This window comes from Panicum hallii, chromosome 2 (genome assembly GCF_002211085.1).
Source record: "Panicum hallii strain FIL2 chromosome 2, PHallii_v3.1, whole genome shotgun sequence".
Lineage (NCBI taxonomy): Eukaryota > Viridiplantae > Streptophyta > Magnoliopsida > Poales > Poaceae > Panicum > Panicum hallii.
In genome coordinates this window covers 8344841-8361018 of record NC_038043.1, presented here as the reverse complement: position 1 = coordinate 8361018, position 16178 = coordinate 8344841, and the positions used below count along the sequence as shown (strand labels likewise).

At 46.5% G+C, this 16178-nt stretch overlaps 2 protein-coding genes across 2 annotated transcripts; both read left to right on the top strand.

The window, feature by feature from the left end:
* The first annotated feature begins 6129 nt into the window (after positions 1-6129).
* On the top strand, positions 6130-12184 carry LOC112880725 (granule-bound starch synthase 1b, chloroplastic/amyloplastic). The gene is made up of 14 exons (XM_025945474.1): positions 6130-6342; positions 8071-8414; positions 8687-8767; positions 8869-8967; positions 9057-9146; positions 9263-9326; positions 9405-9505; positions 10171-10280; positions 10376-10622; positions 10698-10874; positions 10962-11153; positions 11317-11403; positions 11491-11619; positions 11716-12184. Exons 2-14 carry the CDS (start codon positions 8082-8084, stop codon positions 11830-11832), a joined length of 1827 nt encoding a protein of 608 aa, XP_025801259.1. The 5' UTR covers positions 6130-6342; positions 8071-8081; the 3' UTR covers positions 11833-12184.
* Positions 12185-14755: 2571 nt separating this feature from the next.
* LOC112882889 (type III polyketide synthase B-like) lies at positions 14756-16177 on the top strand. Its single transcript, XM_025948081.1, has one exon. It carries the CDS (start codon positions 14771-14773, stop codon positions 15782-15784), a length of 1014 nt encoding a protein of 337 aa, XP_025803866.1. The 5' UTR covers positions 14756-14770; the 3' UTR covers positions 15785-16177.
* The last annotated feature ends 1 nt before the right edge of the window (position 16178 follows it).

Below are 16178 nucleotides of genomic sequence, written 5' to 3'. Positions count from 1 at the left end.
GCCTCCGCTCGCCCTTGCCGGGCCGCACGCCGCCCCTGGGCCCAGGACCCCGCGCCCCGCACGGCTGCGCCTGAGCCGGCCCCGCACGCCGCCCAGCTCCGCTCGGTGCTGCCCGCCAGCCGCGCGCTCGCCAGCCGTCGCCCGCGCCTGTGCCCGCGTGGGGCCGCCGCCGCTCGGGCCGCTGCGCTGGCCCCGAGCGCCCGCCAGCCCGTGCGTCCGCGCGCGCCCCAGCGCCTGCTGCTGCGCTTGCCCGGGCCCGCCGCTGCCAGCCGGCCCGCTCCGCTTCGCGCGCGCGCGCCTGGGCCGCGCCCTGCGCAGCGCCGCCTGCTGAGCCGCACGCCCGGAGCCGCCTGCTCCTGCGGCTGGGCCCGCTGCCCCCTGCCGTCGCCTGGGCCGCTGGGCGCCGCCAACGCCAGCCGCCCGCACGCTCCCTGTGCCGCCTGTTCTGATCCAAGTGAAGGAGGAGAGGGAGAAGGAGGGAACCGGGTGGATAAGATTGAAGGGAGGAGAGGGATTGGTCACTGGTGAAGAGAAAAAGGAAGACACGCCAGGATAAGGAGACAGAGGAGGAGAAGGAGGAACAGTTTTCCCCAAGGGCTTATGCGTAAAAACAGAAAACTGCGAGGGTCTGACTGTAAAATAAAATTTCCCGTTGATTTAAAACCCAAATGAAGAAATGCCCAAAACGAAAGTTGGAGAGTTTTTCAAGCTCTACAACATTGCTTTAGGGCTTAAGTTCAAAAACTCAAAATTTGTATTTTTACACGTGAAGTTTTGAATAAAAGTTGGATTTGTATTGTGTTTGTCTTAAAGAACGAAATTTTATAAAATTCAGGACCTAAATGCAAGCATTTATGACACGTCATAATGACGGGATAGAATCGTCATAATGATTGGATAGACGTGTCATGATGACTTGCATCTTTTGCACTTTAGTCCTAAGTAATTTTGAAAGTTACTTTTGTAAATCAATTACTTTGCATAAAAGGGCTTGTACTTTTATAAAATTACATAAACACCCTTATTTTCACCATTTTACCCAAAAATTTTACACACTTCAACACACACATTTCCAATGAAACTTTTGGATAAATAAGAGATAAAATAAAGAAAACATGTTTACAAAACCACCTTTCACTTATTTTAAAATTACCTCCCATCCAAACACATTTTGCAAAAACAACCCTAGGTTTTTCTGTAATTACAAAAATACCCTTTTTTATTTGCACTTTAAATTTTCAAAAGCTTCACATAAACACACATAAGCTTTATACAAACAAACACATATTTCACACTAACAAAATACATGCCTAGCATTACAAACACACGAACTGTCACAGGAACCGCTCCCGCATCTTCTCCTCCTGCTTGGACCAATCGTGCATCATATCACGAAGGCCCGCAACGGTCTTCGGCCTGTTCCGTCCGAAATCTCTGTATATGCTCGGGTCGGTGATGCCGTTGTAAAAGCAGTCGATGATGTCCTCCTCCGAGATGTTCGCGATGGTGGCGCGGACGTCGAAGAAGCGACGCGTGTAGGACCGTAGAAGCTCGTTACGTTCCTGCTTGCACTGGGCAAGATTGTGTCGAGTACCTGCACGGGTAATTGCTCCCTGGAAATTATCGATGAAGACCTTCTTAAGTCGTTCCCAGGAGTCGATTGTGTTGCTGCCGAGGCTCTCCAGCCAAGTGAGCGGCGCAGGGTCCAAAGCCATCGGGAAGTAGACGACTTTGGTGATATTTGAGCCCCCCGCGACGTCAATGGCCATGGAGTAGCAACGAAGCCACTGCTGGGGAGCCTGCTTGCCGTCGTACTTGGTGATGCCGATCGGCTTGAAGCCCTCCGGATACTTGTAGCTGCTGAAACGAGCAGAAAAAGCAGGAAATCGATCGCTACAGTCAGTACCTTCATTCTCGACTTCTTCACGGGTCTTGCGCCTGGAAGAAATCATGGTGCGCGCATCGCGGCCTTCATTGATGTGTTGGCGCAGATCCTCCGGAGGGAGTCGATGATGGGCTTGTCGTGGCTGACCCCCTTGCGGTGGCTGCTGCCTCCCGCCAGGGGTCTGGCTCCCGCAAGCGTTGTCGTTGCTGGGTTGACGTCGAGGACGGCCGCCAGCCGTTCGGCTGTAGGTCTGACTTCGACTCTCGCCCACGCGCTCCTCCCTGATGGTAGGCGCCGGGTTGTGTTGATCCAACTGGATCCAAGCCCTCTGCGCGTACAAGAGTGCTTGACGTACCTCCGGGTCATGGCTGCGCTCGAGGATGGCCGTAACCCTGGCGATGTTGGCCACCGGAGTCCGAAACCTCCGTTCGCTGACGGCGGCGAACTCAGGATCAAGCTCGCGATGCATAGATCGCCTACGCTCGTTGGCCCTCCTCCGCCGGATTGTGCGGGCCCTGTTTCTGGCCCTCCGCGCTTCTCGATCGGCGTCGTTCTCGTCACCAACATTGGCCGTGATCTCATCCTCGGAAATCGCTTCAAAATTGTCGATGAGAAAATCCCCACCGTCCTCGCCTTCTTCGGCCATCAGCACCTGGCGGGAGGAAAGCTCATGAGAACCTTCGTCGACTAGTTCAGTCGTCCCCTCCGCCGCGGTGGCCAACGGCCTGCCTTCCTGAAAAGGCAAGGGCTCGAGGTGAGCCACGAGTCGACCCTCTGCCTCGAGTGGTTTGGGGAGCGTTACGCCCCTCCAGTGCACCACGTGCCCCCCCGGCAAGGAGGTGACCACTAGATCACCGGTACCGGAACAACCCGAAGCCCCCCGACACGCAGTGGCTTCAAGTTTTCCGATCTGGAGTAACAAGTCTAGGTCCTTCTCAAACATGGAGAGGGACCCAAAGGCGTCGGCCTCCTGAAGACCAGTGGCCGATTCGCACAAACCGAGCTGAGATCGGCTAAGCAAATCCCTAGGTTGGAACAAGTCCAAACCAGGGAGAGTTGCCGCAACACCAGAAGAAGTCGAGGCTGAAGCGGACTCCACCTTGACCTGTGCTGCGGGAGCGTGGAGCGGCAAGTTGTCGAGGTCGTCGACAAACTTGTCGAGGTTGCTGCGGAAATCCGTAGCGGAGGTCTTTGGCTTCATGTCGACGAGGAATCGCCGGAAACTGCCCGCACCATCTGCGATGCAGACCCATGAACCAAAAACAAACGTCGTGCCCTGAGAGGGAACCGACCTGACGAATCTGAACGAAGCCATCGAGCTCGCCGGTGGATCTTCGACGCGCTCCCCTACCTGGCGCACCAGCTGTCGGTGTTTAACCGGCTGCCCACCGTGGGATATACCCAAGGTGGTAAGTTTTGGGTGAGGGGACGCCGAGATCAGGAACTCGAAGGTGCAAGGAACACAAGACTTAGACAGGTTCGGGCCGCGCGGAGCGTAACACCCTACGTCCTGTATGGTTTGTATTGCCTTCTGTATAGAATGACCTAATGATCTTCTGTTTCGAGGGGGTCCCTGACCTCCCTTATATATCCGAGAGGCCAGGGTTACAAAGATGCTAACCAACCTTTGCCGAGGGATCCTACCAGAACATGTCTCGGATAGATCCTCTCCGCGTTGGTTAGCTCTATCTCCTATTTAAACGGGATAAATAAAAGATAAACAAATGAATAAGAGATAAGACGAATTTAATCTCTTAAACCTCCGTAGACTACGCTACATGCCCAGCCCGGTAGCCCCGGGTCTGACACTTATGGATATAATTGTATATCACATAAATAAAATACTGATTTGTAATTGTGTTCTCACTACCTTGACCCATCTACCTTTCTCAAGCTCATGAAAGACTTTTTTTGTTGACTAGGGTCAAACATGTTGTGTGCTAGAGAGTTTTGCCCAACTCCTTCGCCAGTGGTGCACAACAAGAGGCTTTCTTTTTCAACCTTACCACCCCAATAGTCATTTTTTTAGGGCATAATTGTTGATGCTTTGAAGAGCCTCCTATAAGTGTCATAAAAGGACTGAGTCCATTTCCAAGCCTGCTTAAAACTACCTTTGTATAAGTGCACGACTGACTACCTTATTAACATGTTGGATAATCATCAGATTACACCATCAAAGGTTGGAATACCCACAGTTCACCACTGTTCCTACATAAAGATTTCACATAAACTTTTTATTAGTGCAAAGGTACTAGCAAAGCACCAATTAATCTCTTATCTTATGCAATGAAATTGAAACAATCACATGGATAAATATGCGATGTTTTGCATGGGAAAATCTCCATAAGTTGAGTAAATAATCCGACGGAAAGGGACCAACCATTCCGCTACAAGCTTCCACTAATCAACACATGGTTAAAAAAAATCTTCTATGATGCAAACTTGGCATCAACAACAACCATAACCATCTAACAAGAAGTATTATAATTTTCAAATAGAGAAGTCACAGATTTTCTTCCCTTCAGTAATCATTTCATATCTCATAAACTACAAGAAGTACGATAGCTTTCAAATAGAGAAGTCACATATTTTCTTCCCTTAAATAATCATTTCATATCTTATAAACTAATTGTCCACTGTGAACCAAATTTTGGTAGGCATGTAGATCCACGAGTTCCCTAATCATTGATAAAGTTTTAGCTCAATCGGATACCATTTCATCACCCAAAAAATCATGTACCAAAACTGTTCTATGTTGAAACTGCAATCATCCAAACTGACGAAACTCCTCTGAGATCTAATGCTCAACTCAACCAATCCTCAAACCAACTGAATAGATTGACGTACTATAAGCATAAAAAATGCTCAATAAGTTTAACAGAAATTAAAATATGTTTGAGCCTCTGATTAATGACTTGAGGCAGATCGGTTTCAAAACCACCAAATATGGACATACTTGCTTCTCTTCTTCTTTCTCTCATATCTCAATTTGTGTTGTGTGTGTTTTGCTTTCTCTCACTCCCAAAGTGATGTCCTCCAGGGATGAAGCTAGCATAAAGTTCATAGTGGTGCATAACGTTAAAAATTATGTAGAAACATGCCAATTTGCTAAGCACTTATGTAGTAAAAATAAGCTACTCAAAGATAAATTTATTTCTTGCCTGGTGCCTAGGCACCACCCAACCCCACCTCTATGTCCTCACTTAGGAGAAAGTGGAGGTTAGATTTTTTTTTCTTTCCTTGCCACTCCCACTTAAGAAGTAATCTCAACCGTCGGCAGTGGCGGAGCGTGCCGTTAATCCAGGGGGAGGGGGTGCTACAGTAGTGGCGACAGCTATCTTGCAACTCAGGAAGCACCAAAGCAAATGCTAGACAGCAGAATAGGGAACCCCGGCGAGATGCGAGAGGGAGGGACCAAAGGCATCATACGGCTCTGCTGCTTGCGTCTCTTTAGAAACTTTTCTGAGCTGGGCCGGAGCCCAGTATGACCCCCAACATAGCTCCACCAGTGACCGTTGGCAACTAATCAATGGTGCATACATATTAAATACTCTGTGGGTTGTCGTTGCTGAATTCTGCTATGCTCCAAATCGTCCTCCATGTGAAGGGATAACTCAACCTTTTTCCTAAAAAAGTCCGAAACAATTCAGTTTCGAATTTGTTGTTACGGGTAGGGGTGAGAAGAAAATAAATTCTTTGATTCAAGGGCGGAAAATAAAATAAATTTCCCTCTTCTCTTAAGTCACATGAAAATTTGAGGTTAAAAAAAAAACTGCCGAGAGGAAAGAAGGTCTTTCGAACTTCAAGAAAAAAGAAAAAAACATCTCGTACGCGATCACCTCACCTGGGCCCGTCCCAACACATGTCCGTCGTCGTTTGCCCGTGTCCGGTGTCCCCCAGCAGTACCCGGCGCACTCGGTCGCTGCCACCCCGCTACCCGACGCCGACGCCGCCCTCCCCGAACCAACGGCTCACGCTCCCCCTGCTCCCTGCCCCGCCGCCGCGGACGGGCACGGGAACACCACGAGTCCCCCGCACTTTTCCCCGGCTGGGGCCCAGAGCAGGAACCGACGGCCCTCGTGCCCCGCCTTTCCTCCCCGAGGCCCCCCGTTCCTCGGCTCGCCTCGGCATATTCGCCTCCGCGCCTCGGACCCGCCGCGCCGGTGCGGTGCGGGTACGCTGCCGAGGCGAGGCGCGGCACCCGCCCATTGCCCCCATGTGTGGTGGTGGCCGTGCTGGCGCAGGCCATCGTGTGGCGCCCGTGCGCCAGCCACTGCGCGGCCGCCGCCTGGCGCCCGCGCGATATTTCCCTGGCCCTCCGTCCCCGCTCCGTCGCCGCCAGCCTTCTACTTCTACTACTTGAGCGAGCCTTCCTCCGCCCGCGCCCTGCAGTCCGCACTCCCGCGAGCCGACGGCCAGCCGCTTCGCCTTCCTCCCGTGGCTGCAGCCAGCGCAAGGTATCCAGCATTCCCATTCTTGGAGCCCGCGTTCTCTTACTCTTCCTCGCCTTCTTTCTCCCCCCTTTCATTCCTGAAAAATGCAAACTCAGAACAGTGGGAATGTAGCGTACTGCTGCAGTTTTATTGTTTCTTGGTTTTGGGATTTGAGGAGGGTGGGGGGAAATTGGGGATTGGATGTCTTGGCGACTATGAGCTTGTCAGAATGTGATCCGCGCATTGAGGTTTGCTACCTTACTGCTTACTGTCTCACAAGGTGCCAACTGAAGCTCGTTCTTCCCCAACATCCATCCTGGGCCTCCTGCTCCTGCACGCTCCTGATTCTGTGATCTACGACTTCAGTATCTGCCTATATATCTGGGAGAGTAGTAGGTTCTCTGTTAACTGTTATGCTCGACAGTTTGCTTCGCCCCACTTCACAGGTAGGTAGTTCGTCAGAGGGTCCGAGAAAGTAGTCCAAACGTCAGCTTGTCCAGAAAAACTTCTTGTGTAGCTAAAATTCCTTGGGAGGCACTTGTGATCAGTAAGTATGCGTGATATGATGCTTCCATACGAGGAACAAATTTCAAAATGGGATCGATACTCTAGTCTTACATGCCCCCACATGCATGATTTTGTGATGGCAGGATCTGGGTTTTTGAACTGTTGCACTCATTTTCAGCACTGTGCTTTGTGTTGTTTGAATTTCGGAGTTTTGATACTTTGCATGTCACTAATCTTTATGACCGGAGAAAGAGATGGTTCGGAATAAAAAGAAAGTAACGTCAAGACCAACTGGGTCCACTTATTTTTCAACATGAACATAGGTTCCTAGGACAGCGACATTTGTGAATTGTGATAATTATGGATTTTCCATGTTTTTGTAACACCATAAAATGCATTGGTTGGAACCTATATCACCTGGTAAAAAAAATCTCATCAGTCAAATTAAACAATTCTTCTAAAATCATCTCTCCACAAATAGTTGTCATTATGAAAAATCTCCTATTTTTTCGACCAACAAAATATCCTATCAATTGAGTAGTATTAACTAGAGTCTATTTAAGTAGTAGAACCCATGAGGAAATCTTTTCTTTTCATATTTCTTTTACCTTGTAGGTAGCCACAATTACTAAAACAAGGAAACCTTGGACCAAAATAAAATAAAATAAAAATAAGCAAGGAAACCTAATTTTGTATCTTTTTTTTTTGGAAAAAGGTTCTTTCCCTTTATCCTTACTATGAGTAAAATGACCGAACAGGCTAGCTGAGCTACTGTATGAGGGTGCTGAAGTGCATCGGAAGTTAGGTTTCAGAAACCTCATTAGCTTTTTTGCATAAATCTAGCTAGAATCTTGGGTAACTGAATGTGGCCTTAACAAAAGTGGCCTTCTCTTGGATGGTGTCTCAGACTGAACTGGAGGCCTTTTCAGGGTATGGGGCTACTATGCCCGCAAATTAGTCCCCTTGAATAACTTCAGCACCTTGAGTTTGAGACATCTAAAAGTTATACTTGGATCTAGTCACATAACATTTGTTCTACATCAGCATAACATGTTCTGTGTGCCAGTTTGTGAAGATTGTTTTTTTAAAAAAAATTCAGATTCATGTTTTTGATGTTATAAACATCTAACATAAAAATATTTGTGCTGCTCTCCATTGAGAATATGTGTGTAAGCAATGTAGTTTTTCATGTTTATCTAAACTAGAATGACATAAAAAACTTTTGTCTTCATTGGCATTTGACAGGTCACCATCCAATGGCTGCAACAATGGGTTCAATGTCTGCCTATGGTTCTTACCAAACAAATAGGCCCAGTGCACTCAAGCAGACACCTCACATGCAATTCCAACAATGTTGTAGCGGTGGAGTTAGGTTCTTAAGCAATCATTCCCAATCCATGCGAAGTAAGACACGGTTGTCCAAAAGAAGAGCCACAAATAATGGAATTCGTCCAAAGACTACCAGGTCTCAGGCACCTATTGTATGTTCCACTGGAATGACCATAGTTTTTGTTGCAACTGAAGTACACCCATGGTGCAAAACTGGTGGCCTCGGTGATGTTGTAGGAGGACTGCCCCCAGCTCTGGCAGTAAGTATTCTTGCAAAACATTGCTACTTTCAATAACCACAATTTCCCTGAGTTCATGCTTCAAACCAGTTATGTTCTGGTGTTCCTTGCCAAATTCTTAGGTAATTAGGTCCTGTTGATAATATCTGATCACCCTTGAATTAGGTCTGCTTACTATAATGATGCTTAATGCAGGCTGTACTGTCTCTATTTCTTCTGTTTTGAGATAGTATTGTATTGACATTTCTGTGTAATAGAGTGTTTTACATTATGTATGTATCATTTTTTTGTAGGCCATGGGACACCGGGTCATGACGATAGCTCCTCGCTATGATCAATACAAGGATGCATGGGATACAAATGTCCTTGTTGAGGTATACGTTTTTACTTTATTGCTGTTTAGCTTGCATTTAACTTGTGGCTGCTTAATGGCATTTTATATGCTAAAACACTAAAAAATATTTCACTTCTGTAGGTAAATGTTGGGGACACAGTAGAAACAGTTCGCTTCTTCCACTGCTACAAAAGAGGAGTTGATCGTGTTTTTGTTGATCACCCTATGTTTCTTGAAAAGGTCCGTTGAGTTGCATTTCCGTGTGCTTATAGAATGACCTAATTAGGTGTAGTGACCTTTAAATGTTGCATTTGAATAATGTACTCCAGGTATGGGGCAAGACTGGTGCAAAATTGTATGGTCCTACTACTGGATCTGACTATCGAGATAACCAGTTGAGGTTCTGCCTTTTGTGCCTTGTAAGTAATCCAGTCAACTTTTGAATTTCGATTATCCAGAGTACACTGCAATCCAACAAATTTCTCCATTTGATATTATTTTAGTGAAGTTTCTTCTAATCCAGCTACTCTTTTAGGCTGCATTGGAGGCTCCAAGAGTTCTCAATCTCAACAATTCTGAATATTTCTCTGGACCATATGGTAGGTCTGTCTGTTAGATGAACTAACATAGCCACACACTCTTACTTACTATCATTCATGTTTTTTCCTTGTAATCAGGTGAAGATGTTGTCTTCGTAGCGAATGATTGGCACACTGCAGTTCTGCCCTGCTATCTGAAGAGCATGTATAAGCCAAATGGAATTTATGCGAATGCTAAGGTATCCAATTTTCTTTTGTTTTTCGACTTTAAAGCAATCTTGGGCACTAAGTTTATGGGGAGTAATTATATGTTGGCTTGCTAGGATCTGTCCTTTGTTATGAATCTAGTTAGGACTACAGGACAATAAATGTAACCAACACCTAAGCAATTGAGTTTTACTCTCCCAAAAGTATTGAAATTCTTCTCGATATCAGCAGTGACTTCTTCTCTTTACTTCAGCCTGACCACAGTGCTACAATTGAGACTGCGGGGTATTGTTGATGACGTATTGTGCTAGGTCTTGTAACTGTCCAGGATCCGGCCTTTGTTATGAATCGAATCTAGCCATCACTACGTGACTATATATGTAACCAACACCCACTCTAAGGGATTGAGTTTTATTCTCACAAAAATATTGAAATTCTTCAGAGTTATCTTTTTAGTCCTTTTTTTTTGAGAATACGCAGGAGAGCTGCGTATCATTGCATTAAGAAGAAATAATAAAAAGTTTGTACAACGCGGGCCGTAAGGGGCACACACACACCTTGAGAGACCACTAGGGGACTGTACGGTAGCAAATTACAACCGAAGAAAAAAGTAGAGCAAAGCGCCTATCTTTTTAGTCTACATAGTTCACATAATTTCATATTTACTTGCTTTTGTTTGTCAACTGTGATATTGTAGGTTGCTTTCTGCATTCACAACATTGCCTATCAAGGTAGATTTGCCAGAGCAGACTTCGAAGTTCTTAATCTACCTGACAGTTTCTTGCCGTCATTTGATTTTATTGATGGGTATGGGCCTTCATGTTCTATTGGTTCATTAGATAAGGAGTATTCTGTATGTTCTTCTAGTTTCTTTGACACTGGTAGAATGTGAATGTGTGCAGACATGTTAAGCCTGTACTAGGGAGAAAGATTAACTGGATGAAGGCAGGGATCATTGAGAGTGATCTGGTTCTAACAGTTAGTCCACATTATGTCAAGGAACTCACTTCTGGCCCAGACAAGGGTGTTGAGTTGGATGGTGTCCTTCGCACAAAGCCCCTTGAAACTGGAATCGTAAATGGCATGGATATTTATGAATGGGATCCTTCGACAGATAAGTACATCAGTGTGAAATATGATGCAACAACGGTAAGGTCACTACTATGATATTGCCCGCACTTACCACATATGGAGATTTCTCTACTCAATGAAATAACTTGTCAGGTAACTGAAGCAAGGGCTCTCAATAAAGAAAGGTTGCAAGCTGAAGTTGGATTGCCTGTGGATTCCAGCATCCCTGTTATAGTTTTTGTTGGCCGTCTTGAAGAACAGAAAGGATCAGACATACTTATTTCAGCCATTCCAGAATTCGTGGGCGAGAATGTTCAGATAATTGTTCTTGTATGTTTCAATTAAGTGAACCCTAATGCTTTCACATGCCGTAATGCAAGTTGATGGTTGATGAGAAAACTTTCTTTTGCTCTTCAGGGTACTGGGAAGAAGAAAATGGAGGAGGAATTGACGCTGCTAGAAGTGAAATATCCAAGCAATGCTAGAGGCATAGCGAAATTCAACGTCCCATTAGCACATATGATGTTTGCTGGGGCTGACTTCATCATTGTCCCAAGTAGGTTTGAGCCATGTGGTCTCATTCAGTTGCAAGGGATGAGATATGGAGTGGTAAGAATTTCTAACTTGGCTTGTTACATTTCCAGTTTGAGTTCATTCAAAGGTATATCTTAATTCTCTATAAACTGTTAGGAAATACTACTTATTTAAGTAGAGAAGGTGGAGAAAAATGACGATTGATGACAAAATTCTGCAAATATCTTTCTTTTTTCAGATCCCCATCTGTTCATCAACTGGAGGACTTGTAGACACGGTTAAGGAGGGTGTCACCGGATTCCACATGGGTTCCTTCAATGTCGAGGTAAAGAACAGTAGGCAACCACTGACTCTTTTGCTCTCATGCGCGCTCAAGAAATAGACCCTGATCATAGCCTTTGCTATCCTGTAGTGTGAAACTGTTGATCCAGCTGACGTCGCAGCAGTGGCTTCAACTGTCACACGCGCTCTGAAACAGTATGACACCCCGGCCTTCCATGAGATGATTCAGAGCTGCATGACACAGGACCTGTCCTGGAAGGTAGGCACAGATGCTGATTTCTCCATTTATTTACCGTTACCGTGCAGCAACTTTTTTTTGAAGATACAGCATAACCCTCTCCCTTCTCTGATCCAGGGGCCTGCGAAGAAGTGGGAGGAGGTGCTTCTTGGCCTCGGGGTCGAGGGAAGTGAGGCGGGCATCGAGGGCGAGGAGATCGCCCCTCTTGCCAAGGAAAATGTGGCCACTCCCTGAAGCCTCTCGTGCATGGGAAATATGCATTGAGCAATAGTATGAACTAGTACTATCTTTTACGACCCTCCTGACTGCATGGCCTGGGTTAAAGTTTCTTAGCCCTCCATGACATGTTGAGCCAGACACCGGCAAAGCCACCAGTTTCACGCATCTACGTCATGTGTAATATAATCCTTGATAGTCTAAAGAAGGCGTGCCTGGTTTGGTTCATGCGCAATGTTAAGTTAGCTGGATGTTTCAACCTACTTCTCGCTTTCGTTCAATCGCCAATCTTGTGTAAATAGCTAATGCGAGTGGATAACTCGAATAATGGTCATGATAGGGTCTTGAAAGATTTGCATATCTTGTTTCATCTCGTTGTTCCACATGTTCGCTTCTTAGTGGAGCATATGGGTTCACTGGTCTGTTAACCTGTGCTCCCGCACGGACTAATATAAAAATAAGGTTTATATCTAATAATTACAATTATCTATCTCACGTCCTCTTTCATCTATTAAATATTCTAACACATACTCTAAAATACGTATTGCAATAAATTTCATTTTGCATCACACTTATATAATTGAACCATTTATCTGTGAATTGGTATTCTTATCTCTTCCATCATACATGAATACATGGCGACACATATCGTGGGTAGTATTTGTATATAAACAATAACATATATAATATATTAATAATGATAGAAATAGTACTTTAGAATTTTATATTGGTGCACTTTAATATTTTATTATAATTATATAATTTAGATTCAGATTTAGGGTTACTTTAACTTTTAATAATAATTTAATTAGATAATATATATGCAAATTTAGGGGGTTATTTGTATTATTTTGATAATAAGTACTGGTGGGTAATTTACACGAAGATTATGGGTTACTTTAGATTTTTTATAATGGCAGAGGTGGGTAATTTAGATACATGTTTAGGGGATTACTTTAGTCTATTTTCATAATAGCAGAGGTGGGTAATTTATTAGGAAAGATAACAGATCCAATCCAATATATATTATGATTAGAGTTGTCGGATTGATGACCGGATGTTTCTGATTTTTGTGAGAATTTTAGAATTTCTCTATTATTTTAAGTGTCCACCTAGGATCTAGATGGCTTCACTTGGAGGCTTCAAAAGAAGCCCCAATTCCAATTAGTACAATTAGTAATAGTAAGATTTCATTATTCTTCACCGGATGTTCCACTTAAAAAATGTACATACGCATACTTACTCATCCTAGGGATGTACATAAGAATATTCTATCCCTATGAGTTTCTTTGAAAAATTGGATAGGTCTCGCTGTCGATGTGCATGTAACCTTCTAGCTAACGGAATCTAGAAAAAGCTAGTGGAACATTGGGATTTGCAGGGTTAGGAGAACAACAGGAGGGGTATTCAAAGTATGACAGCCATATACTTTATGCAAATTAGTATGCCAAATCAATATGTGGGTCTCTCGTCAATAGAAGCTCACCAGGAAATTTGAGATTCGATAGTTTGTACTTTAGAACGCTACTCAACTAACTCAAGCCTATTGGACTTTTGGCCTCACATAAATCCAAGCCCATATATATTAAGTCTGGAAGTCGAAATAAGATCCAATCCAATGCAATGAAGTCCAAGTTGAAAATAAGATCCAATCCAATGCAATGAAGTCCAAGTTGAAAAAGTCCAATTACATTATGGGTATCGAAATCCAGTCCCAGATTTACGGAATGGATTGTAATCCATATCCAAATGAAGAAGTCTATCTTGAGAAAATCCAATACAAAATACCATTTACCCAATCTAATCAAATCCAAATGATCCGAGTCTAAGTCCATCCAAGATGACACAATAATCATGAAGTTCGGTATGTAAAATCTTAGCATCACGTTCATATTATAATTTTTTAATATCAAACTAAAAATGATTATAGCTGCTTTAATTGGTTTTGGGACAGCCCTTTCCATTTTCATTGGGAAAAGAACGGCGGCTACTGCGTGCAAGTTGACGGCCTAGATGGGCAAGTGGCACCCGCGGAAAAAGTGTGATATTTCATATTTTTGTCTTTAATATCACATTCACGATACAAAATTTCACATAATTGTCTGAAAATTATTGTAGATGATTCGACTTGGCTTGGAGTTGTATGTGCAAATAGACATGTGGGATCCATGGTGAAAGTTTTGCATTTAAAGCATTACTATGACTTCACTTTCGAGCTATATTTTTCTTTTCTTCAAAATTGTTGTATACATATACTAATCACATATTCTTAAGAAACTCTCACATTAATCAGAGAAATCAGGAGGTGCCCATAGTATAATGTTTTCGACTTCCCACAATTTTTTGATCTTGGCAAATCGCGCTCGCACGCAATCAACCAGTCGCTCATCTGCTCGGCACCAACCGTGCTTTCCAAGCACCATGCCCTTGTTGCCTCCCAACTGCAGTATCCAAGTCGTGAGCAGAGAAAGCTATATATGTGCAGAGTCTCCAGATCGATGCTGCATCTTCAACCTCTAGCTAGCTGATCGATCGATCTCTGCTACTCACCAATCACCATTTCGCAGAGGAACCACCTTGTTCACGGGACGATGGTGAGCAACGACGCCGACACGGCCGCCACCAAGCAGGCGTCGTCCATGGCCCCCAACCCCGGCAAGGCCACGATCCTCGCCCTCGGCCACGCCTTCCCGCAGCAGCTGGTCATGCAGGACTACGTTGTCGACGGCTTCATGAAGAACACCAACTGCGATGACCCCGAGCTCAAGGAGAAGCTCACCAGACTCTGTAATTAATCACAAATCCACTCGATCGATCGATCGATCGATCGATCGATCCGTCAGCAACACAATTATTATTTTGTTTGGTTCTACAGATTTCGTGGGTTCATGATTTTTTGTTGGCGATGATGATGGATGCAGGCAAGACGACGACGGTGAAGACCCGGTACGTGGTGATGTCGGAGGAGATCCTGAGGAGCTACCCGGAGCTGGCGCAGGAGGGCCTGCCGACGATGAAGCAGCGGCTGGACATCTCCAACAAGGCGGTGACGCAGATGGCGACGGAGGCGTCGCTCGCGTGCGTCCGCTCCTGGGGCGGCGCGCTCTCCTCCGTCACCCACCTCGTCTACGTCTCCTCCAGCGAGGCGCGGTTCCCGGGCGGCGACCTGCACCTGGCGCGCGCCCTGGGGCTCAGCCCGGACGTCCGCCGCGTCATGCTCGCCTTCACCGGCTGCTCCGGCGGCGTGGCGGGGCTCCGCGTCGCGAAGGGCCTCGCCGAGAGCTGCCCCGGCGCGCGCGTCCTGCTCGCCACCTCCGAGACCACCATCGTGGGGTTCCGCCCGCCCAGCTCCGACCGCCCCTACGACCTCGTCGGCGTCGCCCTCTTCGGAGACGGCGCGGGCGCCGCCGTCATCGGCGCCGACCCGGCCCCCGGCGAGCGCCCGCTCTTCGAGCTCCACGCGGCGCTGCAGCGCTTCCTCCCGGGCACAGACAAGACCATCGAGGGCCGGCTCACGGAGGAGGGCATCAAGTTCCAGCTGGGGCGGGAGCTGCCCCACCTCATCGAGGCGCACGTGGAGGACTTCTGCCGGAAGCTGATGGCGGAGCGGGAGGACCCGGCCGCCGGCGGCGAGGGGATGGGGTACGACGACATGTTCTGGGCGGTGCACCCCGGCGGGCCGGCGATCCTGACCAAGATGGAGGGCCGGCTCGGCCTCGGCGGCGACAAGCTCCGCGCCAGCCGGTGCGCGCTCCGGGACTTCGGGAACGCCAGCAGCAACACCATCGTGTACGTGCTGGAGAACATGGTGGAGGAGACCCGGCGGAGGAAGGCGGCGGCGGCGGCGGAGGCCGGCGACGGGGAGGACTGCGAGTGGGGCCTCATCCTGGCGTTCGGCCCCGGGATCACCTTCGAGGGCATCCTCGCCAGGAACCTGCAGGCAACCGCGCGCGCGCCTGAACTGAACTGAACTGGTGGTTGAGAGGTGTTGGTGACTTGGTGTTGCCTGCGTGCGCCATTGTTCGTCTCGTCAAGGGTTAAAGGTCTCAGTGTTTCGTTTGATTGCTTTGCGTGTGCGAGAGTGACAGCAATGTCATTTGTTTACATGATCAGTGGAATAAGTGAGGCTCCAAGAATTCATCCTTGAAGTTGGATGAACAAAATGAAAAAAAATCTGAAATCAAACATAATCTAACAAAAATGTTGTGGTTCATCATGAGCTGCACATGTTCATCATGCCACTGCACCACTTCATTGGTCACAGCATCAGCAGAGTTTTATTTTGACAGCCTAGCTAATGCAAAATTAAACAAAAAAACAACAACACTGAAAGTGTTGTTACATTTGGCTCTGCTCTTCAGTTC

Coding starts and splice junctions, on each gene's coding strand:
- LOC112882889 (XM_025948081.1), top strand. CDS start 14,771: ATGTCGGAGGAGATCCTGAGGAGCTACCCGGAGCTGGCGCAGGAGGGC.
- LOC112880725 (XM_025945474.1), top strand. CDS start 8,082: ATGGCTGCAACAATGGGTTCAATGTCTGCCTATGGTTCTTACCAAACA. Junction 8,415..8,686: donor GACTGCCCCCAGCTCTGGCA/GTAAGTATTCTT, acceptor ATTTTTTTGTAG/GCCATGGGACACCGGGTCAT. Junction 11,404..11,490: donor TGGGTTCCTTCAATGTCGAG/GTAAAGAACAGT, acceptor GCTATCCTGTAG/TGTGAAACTGTTGATCCAGC.